Here is a 15812-nt window from a genome sequence, read left to right as displayed (position 1 = left end):
TACTTGTTGTGTGTTATTTTCTGTCTGTCTGTAATTGTCTGTCTTTGTCGCACTAATAGACAGTTAACGCACACCTCAGGAGCTGTCGAAAGGAAAGCACCATCCGGGGCACCACTGCACTGAGCACCTGCACATTTTCGATCACCCAGGACTGGTGACCGTGCCCTTGTTTTCATTATCTCCGTGCTTTACACATTGTTGTGTATTGCCGGGGATTTATTATTTGACGGTCACCAGACCTGGAAAAAGAGCAATAAAGCACTTATTCACTGAATCACCGTTGTCTGTTCATCACTCCTGCACCGCATCACCGCTACACCTGTTCCCCTTACCAGCCACTTTGCCACATGCACTAAAAGCATCTAAGTTTCAACTGGAGAAATAATTGGAGGAAACACATACAGAATAATAAAGGCAGGAGCCTATGTCAATTCCTTCAGATATTCCACCTATCAATCCACCTGAATACCAAATGGAGGACTGTGCACCTATGTGGAAAGAACAGCAAACAGTGAAAAAAGCAAGGGCGTCATCATCTCCTGAGCCTAATAGAGTTCCACAAAGAGTGTACAAGCGTGCTTCAGGAGTTCACTCTGTAAGGCTAAAGACACTCAAAACCACTCATATCCAAACTCTGTTCACTGTCTGATGTTGCTTTGTAAGTGCTTCCTTGAGGAAGTTAGAAAGGCCAAGAGAGAAATAGAAATGAACATTGCTAAGGGAGCTAAAACAAATTCCAAAATGTTTTTCCAATATTACAACAGCAAGAGAACATTCAAAGAGGAGATTAAATGTTTAAGAGATACAAATGGCAAAATCGTAGAGGAAGAAAAAAAAATAGCAAATATGTTAAATGATTACTTTTCACAAGTTTTTACAAAGGAAGATACTGACAACATGCCCCACATGTCATCCAGTTCCTATCCAGTTTTAAATAACTTTAGCATAACTGAGGCAGAAGTGTTAAAGGGACTAGGAGCTCTTAAAATAAACAAATCCCCTGGGCCGGATGAGATCCTCCCAGTAGTACTCAAAGAAATGAAAGAAGTTATTTACAAACCGCTAACCAAGATCATGCAGCAGTCTCTTGACACAGGGGTGGTACCGACAGACTGGAAAATTGCAAACGTAATACCGATCCACAAAAAGGGAAACAAAACTGAACCAGGTAACTACAGACCAGTAAGCCTGACTTCTATTATATGCAAACTTATGGAAACTATAATAAGATCCAAAATGGAAAATTACCTATATGGTAACAGGGTACTGGGAGACAGTCAACATGGTTTTAGGAAAGGGAGATCGTGCCTAACTAACTTGCTTGATTTTTTTGAGGATGCAACATCGATAATGGATAATTGCAAAGCATATGACATGGTTTATTTAGATTTCCAGAAAGCTTTTGACAAAGTCCCGCACAAAAGATTAATTCTCAAACTGAACGCAGTTGGGATTCAAGGAAACACATGTACATGGATTAGGGAGTGGTTAACATGTAGAAAACAGAAAGTACTGATTAGAGGAAAAACCTCAGAATGGAGTGTGGTAACCAGCGGTGTACCACAGGGATCAGTATTAGGTCCTCTGCTATTCCTAATCTACATTAATGATTTAGATTCTGGTATAGTAAGCAAACTTGTTAAATTTGCAGACGACACAAAAGTAGGAGGAGTGGCAAACACTGTTGCAGCAGCAAAGGTCATTCAAAATGATCTAGACAAGATTCAGAACTGGGCAGATACATGGCAAATGACATTTAATAGAGAAAAGTGTAATGTACTGCACGCAGGAAATAAAAATGTACATTATAAATATCATATGGGAGATATTGAAATTGGAGAAGGAATCTATGAAAAAGACCTAGGAGTTTTTGTTGACTCAGAAATGTCTTCATCTAGGCAATGTGGGGAAGCTATAAAAAAGGCTAACAAGATACTCGGATACATTGTGAAAAGTGTTGAATTTAAATCAAGGGAAGTAATGTTAAAACTGTACAATGCACTTGTAAGACCTCATCTTGAATATTGTGTGCAGTTCTGGTCACCTCGCTATAAAAAAGATATTGCTGCTCTAGAAAGAGTGCAAAGAAGAGCGACCAGAATTATTCCGGGCTTAAAAGGCATGTCATATGCAGACAGGCTAAAAGAATTGAATCTGTTCAGTCTTGAACAAAGAAGACTACGTGGCGACCTAATTCAAGCATTCAAAATTCTAAAAGGTATTGACAGTGTCGACCCAAGGGACTTTTTCAGCCTGAAAAAAGAAACAAGGACCAGGGGTCACAAATGGAGTTTAGAAAAAGGGGCATTCAGAACAGAAAATAGGAGACACTTTTTTACACAGAGAATTGTGAGGGTCTGGAATCAACTCCCCAGTAATGTTGTTGAAGCTGACACCCTGGGATCCTTCAAGAAGCTGCTTGATGAGATTTTGGGATCAATAAGCTACTAACAACCAAACGAGCAAGATGGGCCGAATGGCCTCCTCTCATTTGTAAATGTAATTTCTTAATTTCTAATTTCTTATTTCAATTTCTCTTCTCCCAGTAAATACAAATTGTGATTCTACATGGTAACTTCAACTGGTGCAACCCTGTTATCACCCAGCTGCATTCCCAGTCGGAGGTACCAGACTTTTTTGAAGAATATACCAATTCTGCCCAGTCACCGTCAGTTTGTGCTTTTCACGGACAACTCCCAGGACAGATTTTCTCCTGTATTTTGATCAAAACTACTGTTAAACCCCTTTATGTCAGCAAGCCTGCAAAAGTAATGTACAGTCTTGGTATACTGTATCCCCATGTGTACCTAGCAAGGTTTAGGATCCAGTGGAGCCCTGTGACATCAGTGCGCAAGGCTATGAGAGGTGAAGGTAACAATTACGCAAACTCATCTATTAACAACAAATCAGCATAGCTTAAATTGAAATTCAATTTATACAAGAACAAAAACAGCATACCCTGAATTGAAATTCAATTTGCCCTAGGTGCGGAAGTTCTTTATTTGAGCTCTGTACAAAAAAACTATGAAGGACAATTTGTGACAAAATTATGAAATAAATAATAAATTAAATGTAATGTATTTCCATTTTTATTTATTTATGTATTTATTTATTTATGCATGTATTTATTTAGTTTTTTTTTTATTTTGGCATAATCTTTTCACTCTAGTATTTCTTGTTGAGCGTCAATCACACTGGAAGGATGGGACACTGCTGCTGGTTAGTTAAATTATCTACCAACTGGTCTGCTGGTTAGAGTGACCCAATAAAATATAAACTGATTTGTTTTTATATACAGTATTTGTAATTTGTTCACCCTAAAAACCGGGGGCTCGTTTGATCATACAATGTCGTACTATATACCGTTGCTCACAGATTGCAGTGACTTAACTTACATTAACTTAAATTAACTTACAATGTCGTAATATTGAAACGAGCCCCTCAGTTGTTTGTGCCAAAAAAAATTCTCATTGAGCTCAAAATTTGAGCTGTGTTATGGACTATTGCTGGAAACAGGGGTGGGACTAGAGGTATACATGGATCCCGTTCCAGGTAGTCAGTTGCTTCGCTATGCAGTTGACAGTCCTTTTAACTGTTTTTATTTTTTATTTTAAATGAGTTAAATGTTCACCTATTTAGCAACCTCTTTTTAAGGATGTTAATTTGAAAGGTTTCAGCTGTCAGTTTTCGATTCTATGCTGACCCTAACGCACCACCAGCAGCAGTGTCCTGCCCTTCCAGTATGACTGACGCTCAATGGAAAATACTAATGTGAAAAGATCGTGCCAAAATGAAAAAAAACTAAATAAATAAATGTAATGTATTTTATTTATTTAGATTTTGGCACATATTATCCTCCATAAAAAAACAGCTTCCCTTAAATTTAAATTCAATTTATGCTAGGATGAGCAAGATCTTTGAGCTATGTGCTTTTGCTCCACAGTTTATTTAAATAAGTTTTATTTCAATTGTGCAAATGCAAAGTGTCAATCATTACCCTCAGCCACGCTCACTTCCATAGAGGAAATCAGGGCTTGCTCTTGCTGTCTGCCGACAAGTTCAGCCAATTTTAGCTGGAATCCAAAACTGACACTCAATTGACGAGTTCTGGATGGGGGCTCCGAGTTTTACAGAAGGACTGGGCTTAAATTAGTTACTTATTCCCGATTTGATGGCTGAAGTTAGTTACTTATTCCCAATTCGAAGGCTGAAGTTAGTTAATTAGTGGGTCATTTTCAAAGGAGATGTGACGGTGCTGTGGGACTTGCATGGCTTTTTTGGAATGCAAGGACAGAGTCGTAACTGTGTCAGATTTTCAATATCAGAGTTGCACTGAAAAAGAAGCCTTGCGTATGATTCTGTTTTTTGTTGCAACTTTGTGGGCATTGCAGGGCATTCCCTGTTTTTTTTTTTTTTTGTTTTGTTTGTTTTTTGGGGTTTTTTTTTGGACCAGTCTCCCAGTTAACTTGCAATTTTCAAACGTCAAGAATGATCGCATCCCGCCGAGTTGCGTCTTTTGTGCCAAAACTAGCCAGCCATTAATTTGCCAATTTATTTGTCAATTCATGAACTGGTTCATTTGTCCAGTAATTATTCCATAAAGTCGTCAATTCATACAGTAATTAATAAACGTATTTCTTACTTCATCTAATAATTCATTAATTAATTTGTCAATTCATTAAAACAAAAGGTGCATAACCTGCAAATTTCCAGTCAACCAGATGGACTTCCCTGCAAACTTCTCAACAAACAGACAAACTTCCAACTGTCAATCTTGCACTTTTCCGAAAACGCTGCAACCTTTCTAGCCAATGGGAGCACACACTAATATTTTAACCAATGAAAATCCAGTCTCACTCAAAAATGCTTCTGCCAATAATATTGCAGTTTATTAAAAAGGGCATTTCAAAAGATATTCTGTTTAACAAGATACTCAACTCTGCTGATTTTCAATGGAGACTTCTGTCTCACTGCGCGCAAAGCATTATGGTATATACAGAGCTCGGCAAAAAATAAGTTAGAATAACTAAGTCTGTAGTTAATGACAACAATATGCAAGCAGGCATACCGGCTTGAAAAACAGGCTATTGTTCACAGTTAAAAGTCCATCTATTCTACTAGTACCCAGAACTGCTATTCCAGCGCAGGGTGCTGCTGTCAAGAGGTGTTTTGAAATTCTGTTTCCTATGAAAATATTATATTTGGTATAATTATTTGAAACCAGATTGTTTAATGAGGCAACAGCAACAATAATAATATTTCTCTTCAACATAAAGTAGATTGCTGACTGGCACAAGTAGGCATTCATAGGCTACACCATGAAATATACACACACACCCTTCTTTTCCTGCATATTAGCACACATTGTGAGGGCTGTGCCACCTCAAGCTGGGTGTGATGTTGAAGGTAAGCAATTGTCTTGTGAATAGAGTATGGTGCATAGTGGCATGTACAGTACTATTAAGTGCTACTTAGAATGAAAATTAGAGCATTGATTATGAATTGTAAGAAAAAGGCCTTGTTTGATAACAGATATTTAATTAAAAAGTCACGTTGTTTTGAACTAAACAACAAATACAGTATGTGAAATATACTCATTTATAATAAACATTTAAAGCTACAAAATCCTTTAACTAATGAAAATATGTCTTGTGCTCCTCTTTGAATGAAATTTTACATGACGCAACAAAACATATATGTAGCCTGGTACATTCAATGCACCACATTTCTGAAAATTAAATTTCTCTACTAATGTTAATCTTAATCTCTACTAATCACCCATGGTCAATAACCATTTTGCAATTTGAGCATTTACAAACCCCCCCCCCCCCCCCCCCCCCCCCCCTTTTTTTTCCTCATAAAAAGAGGGAGCAACTTGAGAGACTCTTTGCACGAGCAGATGATTTTACTCCTCCACATCCATTCTTTCTCATTCCCCCTGGTTGTTTTCCATGTCAACAATGTGCTTCATGCAGTAATATATTGAAAACAACAAGATTTGCACATCCAACTTCTGGAAAAAGATTTTCATTTAAATTCGCATCACATGTAATAGCACACTTGGTGTTTACTTTTCATGTCCAAGTGGTAATGGGTATAGTGGTAAAATGTCTCGCCAATTGAACGTTCGTCAGCGAACACAAAACTCAATACAACGTAAGGATCTTAAATCTCTGGCTACTAAACATTGTGATATCTTTAAACACAATATACATTCCTTAAGATGTGTGGGTATTGAAAAAGTATTAGTAGGTATAAGAGGTGGTGATATTAATAAGAAACTCTTACAATGGGAATCTTTCTGGATACAAACCCTAAATACAGTGACACCTAATGGTTTGAATGAAAAAAAATAATTTAACTTCCTTTTTTGGGCTGATTAATGCGAAAGATACAATAAGCTATTGTTTTAAATCGTTGTTGTGATCAATTATGTTTTTTTCCTGAAGTGATTTGAATGTTAATTGGTCACACCAGTATCCAATCATGTAGACAACTATATTAAGAGTGGTGATTGTTTGCTTCATTTGAACATTGAGGACAGCTTTTTCTCAGTCGAAACATGTCTGTTATTTTTGATCTCTGTTTTTAAGTAATAAATATGAATTAACTAAAACAATGTAACATTGTAGTTCTTTGTGTGTGGATCCATACTTTTGCATCGCTAGACTTTTTTTGTGGATTTATGCACCAAACTCATCCTGATTGAAGAGTATGAACAAACAGCATGAGGTAATAACTTTAGATTTCAAATTATCAAAGAATGAAATTACATTTGTCTGTCTCTGCTGTCTCTTCCTTACTATTTTGTTCTTTGCTTGTTTGATATTTTCCATTTTGCAATTTAAGCAAAATAATTAATAAATGCTCTAATTTCAATACTAAATAACACTTAATAGTACTGTACATGCCACTATGGACCACACTCTATTCGCAAGACAACTGCTTAACCTTCAACATCACACCCAGCTTGAGGTGTCAAAGCCCTAACAATGTGCGCAAATATGCAGGAAAAGAATGGTGTGTGTAGATTTTACGGCATAGCTTATGAATGCGTACTTGTGCCCCTCTGCAATCTACTTTATGTTGAAGAGAAATGCTCAAGCTTTAAAATGAAACCCTACTTGAGTTGGCACATCCAGACTATCTATGTGATTTCCCCCTTAGAATGTGAGCTAATATTCAATATGTAACTGTGCAATAAGTTACAATAAGTAACTAACTTCAGCCTCAAATCAGAAATAAGTAACTAACTAAAGTTAGTTTAGCCCGGTTCTTCTTTAAAGCTCAGAGCTCCCATCCAGAACTTGTCTGAGTATCAGTTTTGGGTTCCAACTCAAGTTAGCTGTGATTGGCTGAACGTGTTGGCAGACAGAAACAGCAAGCCCCGATGTCCTCGATGGAAGAGGGCAAGGCTGAGGAGAATGATTGACACTTTGTGTTTGCACAGTTCAATTAAAACTTATTTAAATGTCAGACTTAAGGCATAATTTGGGGGGCACATGTAGAGGGCCTCTTTCCCTATGATTCATATCCTTACCTCAATTCTGCTTGGATGCAGGCTTTCCTAAACTGGCCAAGTCAGTATGTCCAATTTCGATTGCATGGTTCGCAGCACACCCGAATCATATATCTTATTCCTACTCCAGGTCATTTTCCCGGGGGAGGGGGAGCAGGAACTCTCTTTGGCTAATTCATCTGTCAATCTATGCTCTCCTATAAAAGCTAGATTACAAGACCCATGTTTCGTCTTGCATTTGTCTCTTCCTCCTCCTCCTCCCTGCAAAGTAAATGCATGGGGCTCGTTCTAGGGGGGGCAGTGAAGCTCACTCTCCCTGCCTCGGGTTCTGGCCGTGTCACCCATATGCCAATACGGCAGAGGCTCTAACGGGAAGCCAGTGGGGACACTCAGCCACACCCGTACATTCGCAACTCATGCGCTTTGCCTCTACATAGGCTCTATCCTAATCCTGTTTCTACTAGTCCTTTCAGGGTGCACAACCCGGCACCAGATGCCTGGCACAACCTAGAGACCTTTCTGCCACTAGAGTCTACCCAGGCCACTAGAATTTGGTCCTCTGAGCAATAGGGGCTCTTCCTATATGTTTTCGCATGGAATCACATGGAAACCTTTACACTCTCATGGGTATTTGTTTCCCAGACTGAGCAAGGAAGCTACTCTAGGTCCTCCGACTAGTGAAAAGTAGGTCTGTCCCATCTGTCTTCTAACACCCAGCACTCATATGTGCCCCGTGAAATAAACTGTGCAGCAAAAACACACAGCTCAAAAAGATCTTGCTCACCCTGGCAAAAACAGAATTTCAATTTAAGGGAAGCTGTTTTTGGGGGGGGTTTTGTACACAGCTCAAATAAAGAACTTCCGCACCTAGGGTAAATTGAATTTCAATTTATGCTGTTTTTTTGTTAACAGATGAGTTTGCATTATATTATTTACTTTTGTTACTTTCATCTGTCATAGAGTTTAACAGTGGGATCAAGAATGACGTTTGTGGTAAGCACGAGAGATCACAAAAACACCAACAAGCCAGTGATGTTCAGAAAACCAGTGCTTCAATAACATCTTTCGTTGCTAAAGGGAAATAAAGTTACATATGCAGAGACCTTTACATGTTGCGACTAGTTCAGTAAATATGTAGTAACCTGTTCCCAGACTCACAAACTGCAAAGTATTCTGCAGGAAAATCTAAGTCACATAAATAGTGAAAGGTGTGTCTGCTACATTATTCGGCATCAATATTGCTTTACGAATTCAGATTGATTTATAATATGTATTTATTTACAGTACTAGTGTGTTCATTTAAAACAGAAGATAGTTGACAATGAAATATTACTGACAGTGGTATTACTGATCTGCCACATATAGTATGTGTAGCAGGTTTTAACACCTATTAATGTGTTTGAAAATGTACTTAGTTGTAGCTGCCATGCCACTCCCAAGATGGTAAGAGGGACAAGAGGAAAATCTTAGTTACTCCACCGCTTGGGCGGTCACTTGGCATAGACACCCTAGAAAATGAATGGCCCAAAGTGTGCCTATGCCGCTGCTCCTGGCCTTTCTCAAAAGGTCCAGTTAGAGGAAGCATCAGTTCTCCTAGTGGCCCCCAAGTGGCCCAGGGGAATCTGGTTTTCAACCCTGTGCCAGCTGTTACATGGTCAGCCCTGGGAGATCCCACTGCGCATAGATCTCCTCAGTCTGACGAAAGGCTCTCTTTGGCACCCGGAATTGGGCAGGTTCCAGCTATGGATCTAGACCCTGAAAGGGCCCGCTGGTTAGCCCTAGGGCTATCAGGTGTGGTTGTGGGTATGATGCAGAGCACTAAGGCAGACTCCACTAAGTCTTTGTACACCTATAAGTGGAGGTGTTTCCAAGCTTAGTGTCTGGCTGGAAGCCATGACCCAATATCTTGCTCTATGCCAGTCATCTTACAGTTTCTGCAATAACTGGTTGATGCTGGTAGGTCACCTTCCACTTTGAAGTTGTATTTAGCGGCTATCTTTATAGTTGGCTACATTTTGGGCCGTCTTCAAAGGAGCCTCGATGTCTGAAATTGGTACTGAGGCTAGCTGGGCTACACAGCATACCTTCTCCAGATTCTATCGCCTTAATGTGATAGACCCTGACCTGCCTTTATTAGTGCATCCCTCAAATGCTGCCGTTCCTTCTTCCTCGCGACTGCTCTGGTATACATTATCCCATACATAATGTTAAGTTGGTGGTTGTCTTCGAATTGAAAGGGAACGTTAGGTTACTTACCATAACCCTGGTTCCCTGAAAGAGAAGACGACCACCAACCGCGAGGTCGCATTGGTCGCTCTCACGGGTTCGATGGAAAAAGAGAAATTACTTCTTCAAGATAACAGTTTTATTCACTCGGTGGGCGGGACAGAGTGCATCATCCCAGGAAGGGGCCTATCGGCAGCTCTGGTATGAAGCTCAGCGATACCTACCCAACGGGGAGGCATATCCCATACATAATGTTTGTCGTCTTCTCTCTCAGGGAATCAGGATTACGGTAAGTAACCTAATGTTGTCAAGCATTCACCATTGAACAAACCAATATTCCTTGCGTCTCCCAATCACTCCATACTCTGTTCACCAAAACTTCTTTTGGGATGGGGGTTGACTCAGTTTAAATCCGCTTTGCCTACAAAGACAAAATAATCAGAACACTTAACAAACAGCCTGTGTTCTCAATTGGCACTTAAGTTCTTAAAGGTATTAATAGAAATGGGTTCTGCATCTGTACAGTGTAATTGTTTTTTAAAATGATGACATTGAATTGACATTTTTTTCTTGTTATAAAGTAGGTGCCATAGCTAATCTTTTAGTTTTGTTGTGTGATGACAACACCAACTGTGTATGTATGCTTTGCTGTCATGAAAAATCAACTACAGTTTACAAAGTATTGATGCTGCTGCCAAATCAGTCACCTACAACAACAGTGCAATAAGAACCACAGGGGCCAAGACAGAACTTGACTGTGAAGCAAGTCATGGTTGTTTTTCTTTCTTTGATATTTTTCCTTTTTAAAAGCAATTAGAAGGAGACCTTAACACAGACTGTCATTCTGTAATGAAGTGAAATGTTTCCTGGAGCTCAGTGCTAATTCTCCCTTCATGTTCTACAATAAAACTGTCTTACAATAATAATGTCTTATGTTCTTTTTTTAAATGTTACTACTTATCGTTGAGTTTAGGATCCATTGTGAGCTTGCTTGCTACAGACGGGTATTACAGTAACCACATGGCTTTTGCAAAAATTAAAGGTTTGCTGACACAAAGGGTTTTAACAGTAGACTTCAGCAAAATATGGGAGAAAAACTGTCCCGGGAGTTGTCAGGGAGTTGCTGTGGTGAGCCTGCCGATTTACTATAAACTGCTATGACTGCCGCAATTAGTTCCTTCTTCACTAACTTATTACAATATTAATATCAAATGTCTCTGATACAGTCTGAGCTACACCCATCTGCAAGATTCTGGGATTTTCTTGAACACTCACCGATATTAATCCTGTGGTTAAACATACCTTGCGCAATGTCTAAGTCCATTTTCAGAAGGCGACACATTTATCTAGTGAAAGATACTGTAAATCAAAATGTTAATTAATTTAATTGCCGATATTTTATACATCAAAATTGAATAACGTATGCCAATATTTCAAAGGCAATGCTGTAAATAAAGGTAGCTGTTGCTGCTGCCTGGTACAATCAGATCACGTGTGACCTGCACCAGAGACCTAAGTATCAACACAAGAAACAATCTCGGTACAATCAAGGCTACCAAATACATTTTTTAAAGCTGATAACAGTTAAGAAACTACCTTTGATTACCTTTGGTTGTCTGTTTCCCCGTCTGACTGTAGCATGAATATGCAGTTTACAGTGCTGAAAGTTGGCCAATTGGTATACCGCATCGTCATAACCAACACTGATTTCTTACGCTTTTTATGTACAGCAGTTCAGTAAACAAGACATCTCCATTACAACATTTTAATGGTGTTATCTCACACTGCAATTATTTTATAGTTTTTAGAGAATACAATTAAATATCATCAACACAATTACGCTTGGCGCAAGCCCTCAAACTATATTTTTTTTCTGCTTACGTCACCGTACCTTGAGTAAAGAAGCTCCTCCTCCTGCCAGCACACTGTCTGTAATTTCCCTTTTACGAAGTTAAGCAACACGGAGAGCTATAAAAAAAAAAAAAAACCCCGCCGCAATCAGTTCATCACTAACTTCTAAAATAAATTACTCCAAAGAAAAACGGTAAAGAGGCGCAAACTCTCTGAGCAAAATGAGGACACTTTCACTGACTCTTCTGCTTCTGCTGACATGTTGTACAGTTCTTATCCATGGTACGTGACATGTATTGCGGTTCATTATAGCCTGTACAGTACCTATTCATTGATATTTTGCAGCTGAACCACTGTACTGCATACGGTAAAAAAGCACTGTAAGATATTGCTACTTAATTGTAAACCAAACCACTGAAGATTTCTAAAGCAAAGACGTAGACTAGTATGCAAACGGTGAACTGTAAGCGTGCATGTTTGTTTGTTGGTAACGATGTGCAAACTATATTTGTGCATGACATACATACACCAGATTATTTTCTTTTTCAGCTTCTCCTTTGGGAGTGGAGTTGCGCTGCAAGTGCGTCAAGACGATTTCAGACTTTATTCCTCCAAAACAAATCACTAACCTAAACATAACACCAGAAGGACCACACTGCACTAACATGGAAGTAATGTAAGTACTGCGTTTGTTATAAAATGTCTGACAGGCACAGAATTTTAATATAATGTGCATTTGTTTGTTTTTTAAAAAAATACAATACTAGGTATGCTTATAATTGTTTATTTTATTTTTTATTTTTAGTGTCACTCTGAAGAGGGGAGGGAAGGAGATCTGTGTAAATCCTGAAGCCAAATGGGTGCATGTAGCTATTAAAAGAATGCTGCACAGGTATGTGTTTCTAGTTGTTTTATATTTGTAGTCTAAAATGATAATAAAGCATAATTAAGTATGTATGGTGATGCAACAATATACAGTACACAAAATAAAAATCTTGCCAGATGAGTTGTATCTAAAAAAATGGTTGTTGTACTTAAAAATATATATATATATATATATATATATATATATAGGTATAGTTCTCTAATGCAAATGGCAAAATGTATTTGGAAAAAAAGCTTAGATCATTGTGTTTGTTCAAGGATTGTAAAAAAAAAATTGTTCTTTTCAGCGCTAAAGAGAAACAATAAGAAGAATCTTCATCTGCTTGGAGGACATGAAAATTCCCTGTGAATTGTCAGTTTAAGCTGCATGCACTAGCTTACTGCTGCAGGAAGTGAACAGAATCTAATGATGGGGACAACTGAGTTGAGAAATAGGATATTGCCTTCATGCTGTACTTTGTGGTATAATAATGCTGCCACTAGCAACATTAAGTAAAGCATTTTGTTCTTCTAATACTTGGACAAGGCGAAATCACTATATGAGGGCTATTATTGAGCTATTTGTGTATCCTAATGTTCCTGTGGCATTTTTGTCTGTCATGTATGGCACACTGCATTGTTATAAGGTTACCCTGAAGCTGAGATTTGTCTGATGTGTACAATTTGAAGCTCTCGGTGCAAGTACTTGATTATTCATAGTTGTTTTAAAACTAAAAAAATATTTTTTGAAAACAGTTTTATTAATTTTTCTTTTTCAAAACAAAAATACACAAAACATACAATTAATGTTATTGACTAGTTGTGATAGTAATAATAGCTGTTAAAATATTTTAGAAACGTTAACTTACTTAGGAGCGTATAACTTAAGAAAGGTTTCCATTGACATGTAATGTACCGAACATTTTCATATATATATATATATATATATATATATATATATATATATATATATGTGTGTGTGTGTGTGTGTGTGTGTGTGTGTGTGTGTGTAAAATGTAAGATACCTTTATTAACTTTTCATGAATGTATTTTTCAAAGTGTAATACAGTAACTACTTACACTGGTGGATATTAAGAATTATGTTAATAATTATTATTTTGTATATTTAAGTGTATTTATGTTTTTCATGCTTGTTTGTGCTATGCCTATACTGAAATAATTAACCAACAATAAATGTATTATTTGATTAATAAAAAATTAAAAAAAAGGTGTGCAGAGAGCAACATTTAATTAAATCCTTAGAAACAGGTGGTTATAAATGATCCAATTGTCATTCAAATACTATAATCCTCCTATAAAAAATGCTAACCATCTGTAACACAAGGTTACACTATAAACACTGACTTTGAAATGCACTGTGGTCTAATGATTGATTAGATGCTCAGAGAGGTTTTGTGTTGAAACACAAAGCATGTGCTGCTCCCTTCAGGCCCATCTAGCAATTGTGAAAGAATAGGGGCAGCAATGGAAAAGTAAAGGACGTCGGATGCTTTAGGTAGGAAAGTAGAAAATTGACCCTTGAACAATATTCATTACAAAAAAAACAGTACCTCTGAGGGTCCCAACTCTCCATTTAACACCACCATTGTAGAAAATTCTAACATAGTGAAACACAAACTTGTATTTTCAAGAGTTGTTTGGATAAACACCTGGTAGTGTTGCCACTACATGAAAAGTTGTCTGGGTGGCCTTGAATGTATATATATAATATATATATATATATATATATATATATATATATATATATATATATATATATATATATATATATATATATATATATATATATGTAATGTTGTCAACAGTAATGTAGTGTGTTGACTTTTTTATGGTGGGGCATGTTTGGCAATTGTTAATTAGGCACTGTAAGGGCCAGCAAAGCAGTGAGATGAAGCCAGTTCCAATGTAATGAGCTGAATTGTTTGAGTGTTCAACTTTCAAGTGCTGCAGCCAATGTTTAACCTGTCTTCAGGTGTGCAGTGCAGTTTCAAGGTTTAACTGTATAGCTGTACATTGTACAAACTGTATAGCTGCTCATGTACAAAAAACCTTGCAGTGCTGTTGTAGGGTCGCAAAATAAAGTGCAGAGATGTCAGAGACAATCAATCGCCACCGATTGTTGCATCAAAGGTTTATTATAAGGATTCCAGGATGTTCGTTGCGCTTCTGTTGGGGTGCGGACTCGTGATTAGATGTCTGGGGTAAGCAATACCATTTGAGTGCGTAGCGGGTGAACTGGAATCCAAAAACCTGTGGGTTGTGAAGTTGCATAGGTGTAATGAGTAAAAAGGCATTGAGTGTGTTCATCTGGTTGTAACTAGGCAGGTGAGTGTGTGTCTGAGGGCGCCGTCACTGCATAGTTAGGCTGTCAGGTAAAAACCTTCTAGTAGTGGGGTGGCGTCCCCACTACATTAGTAGTTGGTAGCCTACTAGTAGTGGGGTGGCGTCCCCATTACATTAGTGGTCGGTGACCTGTACAGCGGAGTGTGTCTAGGAAGCGTGAACAGACGATACAGCTCAGAGGGTGTAAATCTAAAAACATTTTTGTTGGCGAGATACATCGGGGTGGTATTAGTGTCATAGGACAGTAGTTAAAATGACAAGCTCAAAGCCTCAGCCAGGAGTGCGAGAGTACTTGGCTGAAAAATGGGCAGACAGCAGGGAGAAAGCACTAAAAAAAAAAGGTTGTCAACCAGATAGCCCAGACCACAAGCAGACTGAGTGGTTTCAAAAAGGAACAAAGGACTTGGTACAGTGCCAAAAGGGCGTTGGCTAAGAGTAAGCATGCAGAACCCTTTCTTGATGTAAAATCAAGGGGAGAAGAAAAGGACGAAATAGATTGGGGTTATTTAGAGTGGAAAGCTAGAGAATGGCAGGTAGAATAATATTTGGTTTCTAAAATCCAGAATTAAATCAACATTTTATTTTCAAGAGTTTGCATATTGATGATTGTTTAATTTGTATTGAACTAAACGGGAGATAGCGTTTTCTTGAATGGAGAACACTTGGTTTAATGAAGCTCCAAAGCAGGTTGTGCGTTGGGTGCAAGCGCTGGCAATGCCAGAGGGAAACCATGTCTATACATGGGTAGGTAATGGTAGTATGTTTAGTATTGAATGTTGTATTCAAGTTAAAGGAATTGTTGTATGTACTTGTAATGCTCGCATGAACGCAACTAATCTATCATTGAGGGTGGTAGTACGCCCATTACGGGGGTTTGAGCAGATTGTGCAACTAAACCAAACCCATTGGTGTGTGACATCCGATCGGCGTCATCTATCAATGGGTACCCGGTTCTGTGCTACTAATATTAGTTATTGCTCATATGTAA

The 15812-nt window shown here is 38.1% G+C and overlaps 1 protein-coding gene across 1 annotated transcript; it reads left to right on the top strand.

The window, feature by feature from the left end:
- Positions 1–11723: 11723 nt before the first annotated feature.
- Positions 11724–13347, top strand: LOC121296152 (interleukin-8-like). The gene is made up of 4 exons (XM_041221408.1): positions 11724–11878; positions 12146–12272; positions 12402–12488; positions 12769–13347. The coding sequence occupies exons 1-4, from the start codon at positions 11818–11820 to the stop codon at positions 12785–12787; spliced, it is 294 nt and encodes a 97-aa protein (XP_041077342.1). The 5' UTR covers positions 11724–11817; the 3' UTR covers positions 12788–13347.
- Positions 13348–15812: the final 2465 nt, after the last annotated feature.

This window comes from Polyodon spathula, chromosome 2 (genome assembly GCF_017654505.1).
Source record: "Polyodon spathula isolate WHYD16114869_AA chromosome 2, ASM1765450v1, whole genome shotgun sequence".
In the NCBI taxonomy this organism is placed as follows: Eukaryota; Metazoa; Chordata; class Actinopteri; order Acipenseriformes; family Polyodontidae; genus Polyodon; species Polyodon spathula.
This window is presented reverse-complemented; position numbering and strand designations above follow the sequence as displayed.